This window comes from Lingula anatina, chromosome 1 (genome assembly GCF_051362555.1).
Source record: "Lingula anatina isolate TDL-2025a chromosome 1, LinAna3.0, whole genome shotgun sequence".
Classification (NCBI taxonomy): Eukaryota; Metazoa; Brachiopoda; class Lingulata; order Lingulida; family Lingulidae; genus Lingula; species Lingula anatina.
This window is the reverse complement of record NC_141767.1, coordinates 7758121-7767765: the sequence shown is the minus strand read 5'-3', so window position 1 is coordinate 7767765 and position 9645 is coordinate 7758121. Positions and strand designations below refer to the sequence as shown.

Here is a 9645-nt window from a genome sequence, read left to right as displayed (position 1 = left end):
ATGTGGTAGCGAAGAAAGAAACTGATTGCTAGAAGATGTGTCAAAAATCCTTATCATATCTTGGGTCAAAAATATGGAATGATCTCTCAAATGACTTAAAGCAAAGCATCAATTCAAATGAGTTTAAATCACTTTTAAGGCTTTGGGAAGGACCCAAATGCAGATGTAGCCTGTGTAACCTATATGCTTTTAGTGAAAATGTGTAATAATACGTCATGTTTACATTGTTTATATAACTGTATCATTGAGCATTGTATGTAAAATTGTCTGTTTTTCACAGTTGATTTAGGTATAGCATTCTGCACATTTCCCATAAAAAAAAAACTTTTTTCTCTTTTTTCTAAATTGTTATCTTAATAGATTTCGTGTTTTTGTTTACTCTTTGTAGATTTTTTTTATTTTTATTTTTATTTATTTATTTATTCATTTATTTATTTATTTTTTACTAGACTTCATGTGTAATATTGCATTATTGTAGATATGTTTTTGTCCTTATACAGTCGGAGAATAGCTGTAAAGCTAATGTTTCCATTCAATTTGTAACCGACATGAAATAAAATTTATTGTATTGTATTGTATTGAGTCTTTATTTACTGAAATGCATTTTTTTACAAAGTATACACAAACAAAACAGGCCCGTAGCCAGTGGGGGGTTCGGGGTTCGAAAGAACCGCCCTTTTTGCTGGGAAAAAGGTCCACTCTGGATAAAATTTGATCTCGGTACACGAAGGTTTTATGGTAAAAGGCCCACTTTTTCAGAAAACGAACCCCCCATTTTAAATTGCTGGCTACGGGCCTGCAAAGTGTAACGTTTACTGACAATATGGACAAAATTCGCTATTATGTTCAAGCTGGCAATAAAAAAAAAGTTCATCAGAAGCGCGTTCAAACGATTTTTCGGACCAATGAACCTTCAAATTATCGAGACGCCCCTGGCCCCAGCAGACACCAGCTGAATGGCTCAATTCTTTTGATCATACTCAAACAACACCTCTTTACACTAATCTATATAGCCTATAGGCGACGACCTGTGAGAATTGCTTCCATACTTGTTGACAGTTCTATATACTTTACAGGAATAAAATATAATCAGTGACAATATTTAAGCTATTTTACAAACGTTTTGCATTACATTCATGTTCATATGTTAACGAATGAATTGGCCACATGATTACACACCTAACAGAATATCATTATGTTTCGATTTTTAAATTTTAATTAAAATGGTATTGTCCTGATGACAGTGAAATGTGTATCATTATGCACTGTAGGACCTGTTGGTCTTACTGACTACGACGGTAACCTGTCGGACTAGGCCCACAAGGACCTAAATGCCCCCATAATTGGCTATATCTATAGGCATAACATACAGGCCAAAGTTCAGACAAAACTAGCTAGGCCTAGACCTACGGTCTCAACATGATAAAAAATCATTTGAGTGCTCCCTCATGTAAATTTCTCCTGGCTCAAAGACAACATCTTTACAGACACACTTGGAAAACACCCTGCTTAAGCAAAGTCCAATTTTTTTCATTTTAAAAATATCCGCCGCTGACACTTATTTTTTAAAATTTTTCACCACTTTGCATAGAAAATCAGCGTGCTGTGTTGCGTGGTAAGTCAGCGCCATCTGTTGACAGGTTGAATCTCTACGTGACTGTCACATCAGGGTGAAGTATACTATGGTGCCCTCATCTTCCAGTCTTGTAGAGGCTTGGCTTCTTGCCTAACAGGGTATGTATAATTAAATATTGATCAATAATATGATGGACTCGTTCTCGTGGCTGTGCCAGTTCCATATGACAACCGATACGACAGGACTATTGTAGAAATAACTGTATGAAATTGACAGCTCGATAATGAAAGTTGATAACTAATTTTAGACGTAAAATAGATTGAACTTTTTTTGACGTATCAAGAATTACAGTATTAAATATTGATATATATTTTCCTCTGGGTAATTTTACCATCTGGGCTATGACTCTGAGTTGTAATATGTTAATCTATGCAATATCACACTTTTTCAAGGTGATTTTCATTACTCTGTAGCAGACGTCAAAATGCTGAATGGGCGACTCTTCCATCTAACAATAACAGCTGCAGCATGTTTTACAACATGTTCTTTAATACCAACATATGCTGCACAAAGAGATGACAAACATGGTGGTATTGCAATGGGTGTCAGCAAATACGGCTGTGATGATGGCAAGGTAAATTGTACACTATTTATGTTGTGCCGTATACTTGTATCCGGTATTATACTGCTTAGGGCTATGCAGGGGTCAACATGAATATAAAGCAAATGGTGAGATACAATGAACCTTCCACCCTGTCATTGTTATAATTGTGACCTTAATGCATTGTTATTGGATGCATTGTTATCCTCCCTTTATATAAAATTTTTAACATGCACTGAGAAAAGGGATCTTCATAAAATAAAGGTGCATGAACAATAACTTGTCCATTAATGTATTTTAAATTTGATCCAACTGTTTGGGATAAATTTGCAGAAGTGACAAATAGATGTTGGTGTGTCTTCTGTACAGCAGGTGCATCTTGGAAAAACATTTAAATGTATAGCTGGGGTAGATGTGCACAAAGTAGGCCTTTTAAAAAACTGTCATGCAAATTTATTTATTTATTTATTTATTTATTTATTTATTTATTTATTTATTTATTTATTATGATTTTGCAAGGCAATTTTATAATAATAAAAATGTGGTTCAATATCTGTCTCATATAATTCCCTGGTATAACTAAGTGGAAGACTGCTAAATGAAGACTGCTAAATGAAGTCTCAATGCATGCATGTGCTTGGTGAGTAATTTTTTTTTCTATACAAATATTCTGAGAACATGACATCTGCTTGTTTATTTCAGCATGGCATAAAAATAGACTGGGATGGATCAAGTGTGGAATATCATTGTTCTTTACAAGAGCCTTTCCTTGTTTTTAAAGAGGTAGTGCATTTTTATTTCTTTGGATCAACCGTGTGTGTGTGTGTGTGTGTGTGTGTGTGTGTGTGTGTGTTGAGAGTGAATGTACAAAAATATACAAAATTCAGTGAATGTTTTGAAATTGCCATATCACCTTATGATTTAGTGACTGAAGTACTTAATTGACAGTTTGATGTTTTACTTATTTATTTCATTTTCAGGTGCTTCCTGTTGAATTTTGCAAAAAAAAGTTAGACAAGGTAGTATACAGTGAAATATAGGTGTATTTTTTGAGGCACTTCCTTAGTCAATTATATATATATATATATATATATATATATATATATATATATATCAAGTCTTTCCCCGAGATTCGTCCAGCTGTCATTTGGACGGCCATTGGCCTTAAAAGATGGCCTATATTTCAAAAGATGGCTGGACAGCTGACAAATATTTGGGGTTGGTTGGTTGGGCAGGACTCCCAGTGCATCGATGACCAAATTACAGATTCACATTTTGGACTCCCTTTCCCTGAAATCCTGGGGAAACCCCTGATATAGGCACAGGGACAAAACATTGATCTGAGAACCAGGTCAACTAGACAATTCCTGGCATTTTTTGGTCTCTAAATTCTACAAATTGTTAATTTAGCTAATAAATAGGGCAAGTATAAGTATAAGAAGTTTTTTATATCATATTTAAAATATTCAAATTTTTACGAGATTACAAATTGTACCGTAATTGTTTGGTACCATTGCCGTGCTTTTGAAATAATTAAAACTGTCAGTCAGAACACGGAAGTAGAAGTTCAAAATTTTATACCAGCTAATTTCACCTACGCATAGGAAAATCCTCAGAGCATTACCTGAAATTTACCTTCCTAAAATTTTTAATGCATTTTACAATATCATTTTCTGGCACATAGGAATCCCCTCATTATGAAGCCAAAATAAATGTTATTCTAAGCAAAGTCCAAATGGAGTTGCCCTTTAACACATACAATCAGCAGAACATTTCTAATATATTTTCTCAAAGCAACACCAGAAAGCAAATGAAATCAACTAGATGGTAAACCCAGGCAGGCTTTGTCAATTTCAAAATTTTGTTTAGTTCAAGCAGCATGTTTTTGAGCATACACAGATGTTTCGATGCTGTGATATATATATATATATATATATATATATATATATATATATATATATATATATATATATATATACAACATTGGTCAAAAAGGTTGTCCCACCCTCATTTCCATGTGCTTTTATTTACAAATGATCACCTTACAGCTGTAAATTGTTAGAAATAATGCTTTTTATTACGGATACCGTGTCTAACATGATTAATGGTTTAAAAAATACAAAATAGTGATGAAAATATATATATTTTATACCATTTAATAAAATTTATAAGAGGTACCCCCTCAAATCGACTGTTTCACTGTGACTTCTACAGATGTAAAGAAATGTCTATAAAATTGAAAAGACGCCATTAAATGTTACCAATTTCACACACATTTAGCATTAGGGTGTGCTCGTTAAAAATCACGTGCCTAACAGCGTGTGCGTCTACCGCGCACTGCAATTATCTCCTGTAGACGGCGCGACAAGCCTTCAACACGGGCTACAATTCTGTTTTGTGTGATATTGTCCCATTCTTCTTAAACAAGTTGGGGGAGTTGGTCCACGTTTTTATAGGGTTGGTTCCCCTTTGCATTGCACACTCCAATTCATGTCACAGTTGATTAGTAAGTTTAATATCAGGGCTCAAAGATGGTGGTTCCATCCTTAGACCATTGTGTTTCATCAACAAACACTTGCCAGGCGAGAGGTGTGAGCAAGTGTGCAGTCATGATAAAGCCTGGAGTTAACCCCAAAGTCAGTTCTTGAAGATGGAATGAGATATCAGCTGAGATGCTACTTTCAGTGATCCCACAGGCACCTGAACCTGGCCATCCAGCACTGGAAGGAAGTCGATTTTGATGCAGAATCAAATTATTTCTTGTATCCCATCGATGGTCAAAGAGGGTCCATAGACATGTTAAAAAATGCCTCTTGGAAGGGTGTGTGTAGGGTAATATCGTGTTATTTCAATCCGCATTTGGAGAACATTCCAAGCCCATGGTATTAGTACATGGTTCCTTTTGGAACAAAACGTAACAGGGGCATTTTAATGTAACATTCTCAACAGAAATCTCACTCCATTTGCAAGAGGTGACTTCAGGGATGCTACTGGCTTCATTGTGACAACGCACTTACTCACAGCTCTCGTCTGGCAAACGATTTGTTGCAGAAAGACAGGGCTCTGAGGATGGGACAACCGTCTTTGAGTCCTGATATTAATCCTACTGAGCACCTGTGGCATAAATTGGTATGTGCATTGCAGAGAAGAACCAATTCCTAAATAATCTTCACCAATTCCGCCACGCTCTTTAGGATGAATGGGACAATATCCCACATAACAGAATTATTACCCATGTTGAAGGCTTGTCGCGCCGTCTACAGGAGATAATTGCAGTACGCAGTAGACGCACACGCTGTTAGGCACGTGACCTTTAACGAGCACACCCTAATGCTAATTGTGTGTGAATTTGGTGACATTTGATGCCGTCTTTTCAATTTTGTAGACATTTCTTTACATCTGTGGAAGTCACAGTAAAACAGTCGATTTGAGGGGGTGCCTCTTATAAATTTTACTACATGGTATAAAATGTGTATATTTTCACCACTATTTTGTTTTTTTTTAACCATTAAACATGTTAGACACGGTATCCGTAATAAAAAGCACCATTTCTAACAATTCACAGCTGTGAGGTGATCATTTGTAAATAAAAGTACATGGAAATGGGGGTGGGACAACCTTTTTGACCAATGTTGTATATATATACCTGTATATATATAAAGTGACATCATCATATTTGTTAAGTTTAGCTCTTCTTCTTTTGCTTACTTTTTTGTTGGGCATTTTGTAACTTACCATATTGACAAAATACCATGTTTTACAACCACAGGACAAGCTTTGGTAATTCTTTTTAAATTATTATTTTAACCTATTACTGTATTGTTCAACATTGTTTTTTCCCTTTTTACAGCCCTTACACAAATGTCTTAATGAAGAAATAATTTATAAAGAACATCCACCAACAGAGTGAGTTGATTTTGCATATATTCTCTCTGTATATGTTACAGTTGATAAAATGTGGGTATTGTGCAACAAAAGTTTGTGCCCCTATAGTAAATTTTAACTAAGTTTAACACTAAAAATCTACATTTAAAAGCCTTTTATATATTATATCAATTGGGATTATGAATGAAGATGATTATACTTTTGACAACATTTTCAAAAAATGGGATTTGTACCAAAATGTTGTTATATCTGTCTTAGACTGAAATATTTACCTCAAATGTTCACACTTTACTTGGGGTTAATAACATTTATTATTTATTTATTTTTAAATTGTATGTAAATTTCAGTGGTCCTCATCGCCCATTGTGGCCAGTGTATGGAGAGTACAGGTACCTCCCACCACAGAGATGGGTCCACTCACTAGAGGTAAGTGAAGTTCAACATGAAACTTTACAAATGTAATGCTTAGTTCAGTAATGACACAAATTAGCCACTTTACTCTCCTTAGGCATTTTTTTAGCAGTTTTTATTTATTTAATTTAATTTGATTTATTTACTTATTATTTTATTAATTTATATTAATTAATGTGTTATTTTTATTATTATTATTTTTCTTGCATATCTGAAAATGGACTTACTAATTACGGGTAAGGGATTTACTCAATACCTATTAATACCTTTTTTACATTTCATTCAGCATGGGGCAGCAGTGTTTTTGTACCACCCATGTGCAGAACCTGGTGTTATTGATCTATTCAAAAGCATTGCACGCTCGTGCCTGAGAAAACACATCATCACACCATACAGATTCCTTCCAGAGGAAAGGGTAATATCATATAGGAAACTTTGAAATATTTAGTGAAAAATCACATTTTTCATGTATGCTCATATGTTGTTTTTATCCATCACCTGCATCTGTCTGTGTCACTTAATTATGCCAGTCCAGTTCTGTTATCAATTTTTGAAATACACAAGAGTAGTAGCAACATGTATCTTCTGGGTTAAAAAATATTCTAGTGGTAAACATATTTCATTGCTGTTTCATTGCTATTGTTGTCTTTTATGTATAATTGCAGTTTTTTTTATACATAATTTAGAATTGCTGATATGTTTTTAGCCCTTTGCTATAGTTACATATGGCTGCAAGCTGCTGATGAGCTATATCAATCAAGATATCATTATAGCTTTTATTAAGGTAAGTCTTTTCACAGATGCTTAAAACTGGGTAACAACAGTGGGTTCTCATCTTTGAAAGTCTGTCAAAATATTCCTTTGTTGGATTACAGTGGGGGTGCTTTCAAGTGAAAGGGGATGGATTTGTGTTATTATAACAAACAATTTTTTAAATTCTTAGCTGAAAATGACACTCAAACAGCACTTAAATCTGGGACACAGACATACCAGTCTGTTTTGCGGCTTTACATTATAGAAAAGAAAGCGCTTCGAATAGTATTGTCATGTTTTTTGGTCATCTCAGGGATCACTAAGTCAGACACACTAGAGAAATACAAAAATTGTTCTTCGTCGCAAATTTTAATGTGTTACTGTGCATTACCATCATTTCTGTTTTTAACTCCAGTACAAAGTATGATCTCCCATACACGTGAACTAAACAAATCATTCAGTTTTGGGATTCAAATACCTGAAATACGCTATGCTTTTCATAAAACAACAAGGTTTAAGGGAATTCCTGTCAGATGTTTTGACCCAATCCTATTTCGATTCCTTCAGGCACGCATGATGGCGAAACCACAGCTAGCGGGTAGTTTCCATTTTCCCATTTAGATTTGGCACAGGGACCTAGAGTACATGGTGGAAGTTTCCATTGATGACATGATGACCTGGTCACATGAATATTAAAATTTTTATACTTTTTTTTTCAATTTTTGGTTGTTGTAATGAACAATTTATTTTAAGTCAACAAATTTTCCATTTGCTTTTCCTTTTTTCAGAAAGAGATGTTTATTTATCTTAGCTTTACAGAGACGCAGCAGAGCCTGCGAAGAAGTGCAAAATATGCTTTAAATATTTTAAGTAAACATGTTTTCAGTTTCAGAAAGCAAAATGTAATTGAACTATGCATTGAAGGTTTTAAGAGACACTAAAATAAATAAATAAAAAGAAAACTATAAACATTTTCTCAGTTGGGATTATAAAGTTTATAATGTACACAATATTACAGGCCCATGCTCCAAATGCTCCAGAATGGTTGGAAACTAGAGATGGTCATTTTAATGAAGAATTAACAGTTAAAGCAAAAATTGTGTCTGATCTGAAAGATAGTAGGTTATGCCCTTTTTGGGATGATAGGTGAGTAAAATAAGATAAAATGTAAATGAAACCAAGCTTTGAATTAAACTTCTTGCACTGAATTTAAGTTACACCATGTGTACATCCATTTTCCAGTAATCAGATGAAAATTGTGAACATATTCAAGAAAATTCATTTTTCTATTTTTGTTATCTTTTTTTTGCCTAGTCTTTTTTGATTCTGCAATTTTTACTATTTTTAATATCTGTATACTAGTATATGTAAGTTCTTCTGTCCAGTTGCCAGGTTTTTAATCACGATTGCAGTACTGTTAGTAGATTTCTTTGAAAATACCAACTTTCTCAACAGATGTATTTTTTCTCCCATCTTGATGTTTTCTAAAGAATTATTTAAAGGTGGAAGTTTCATTCATTTTCTTTTTTTTTTTTTTTTTCAGAAAGGTGACAACGTAAAATATATTATGAAAATCTCCATAAAACAACAGAACATGACCTTCTTTGAATAAATGGGCCGAATTCTTGTCCAACAATCCATTACAAACCTGACCCATCTCATCTCTTGCTTGGAGAATTCTGAAAACTGGTTAATATGTTTTTTCACCCAGGAAAAAAATTCCTTTTAATTTGGAGCACATAGTTTTGCTCTGCTCATTTAATATATTGAATTATAGTGGTAGTCTGGTGTAGGAGTGCTTGTTTGAATGCACAATTTTATGAGCTTAGTATATTTCTTAAAGTAACGTGCAAGTCATGATAAGTGCGTGCCAACCCAAAGTTTCAGTGTGGACTTTGGTTTCTTCTCAGCTTAAGTTATGAATGCTATATAGAGGCAGTCCTGTTAAACACTGTTAGACAATCTCAATATCTTTATGTCTTTTACCCATCAATTATTATAGATTGTGATTTTTAAACGACTTTTTTCATCATCTGAGAGTAGTGCAAATTGAATAATTCCCATGACACTGTGATTTGTTAATTGGTTATATCTTTTGTTTTTAAGGCATTTAGGGTTGCTTTTAAATCATTAATTTTATCATTCAGTCTTTTATCCCACCACAGCAATAATTCAGGTATTTTAACTGTGCAATGTTTTAATTATAAGGTTCACATTAAGAGATTTTTGAAATGTATAATTTCTGCATTTTAATTTTTTGCATGTGATTCAATCTTGTTTTAAATAATTGGAAAATTAAACATTTCAAAACCATTAACTTTTATGATTTTTTTGTTGTTGATTGTCTGATGTTAATTTAAGTAGTTACCATAATATACCACTGTTTCAGCCACAATAGAGTGGGGTCATAACATGGTTG

General features: G+C 33.8%; 1 protein-coding gene across 3 annotated transcripts; it reads left to right on the top strand.

Annotated features, from left to right (window-relative positions):
- The first annotated feature begins 1591 nt into the window (after positions 1–1591).
- Positions 1592–9543, top strand: LOC106151617 (uncharacterized). Of its 3 annotated transcripts, XR_015331792.1 has the most exons (11): positions 1592–1734; positions 2050–2210; positions 2880–2960; positions 3158–3196; positions 6028–6083; positions 6410–6488; positions 6760–6888; positions 7180–7257; positions 7794–7906; positions 8245–8372; positions 8770–9543. XR_015331792.1 is itself a non-coding variant. In XM_086999931.1 (10 exons), the coding sequence occupies exons 2-10, from the start codon at positions 2061–2063 to the stop codon at positions 8783–8785; spliced, it is 756 nt and encodes a 251-aa protein (XP_086856057.1). In that variant the 5' UTR covers positions 1592–1734; positions 2050–2060; the 3' UTR covers positions 8786–9543. The 3 variants fall into 3 exon arrangements, 2 of the variants coding, with proteins under 2 accessions (XP_086856057.1, XP_086856058.1); XM_086999931.1 differs by lacking the exon at positions 7794–7906; XM_086999932.1 differs by lacking the exon at positions 7794–7906 and having other exon boundaries at positions 1604–1734; positions 2029–2210.
- The last annotated feature ends 102 nt before the right edge of the window (positions 9544–9645 follow it).

Bases quoted from the DNA above. Each gene is read 5' to 3' on its own strand.
- LOC106151617 (XM_086999931.1), top strand. From the start codon at position 2,061: ATGCTGAATGGGCGACTCTTCCATCTAACAATAACAGCTGCAGCATGT. The intron at 2,961-3,157 runs GTAGTGCATTTT...TTTCATTTTCAG, and splicing joins CTTTCCTTGTTTTTAAAGAG to GTGCTTCCTGTTGAATTTTG. The intron at 7,258-8,244 runs GTAAGTCTTTTC...ACAATATTACAG, and splicing joins TCATTATAGCTTTTATTAAG to GCCCATGCTCCAAATGCTCC.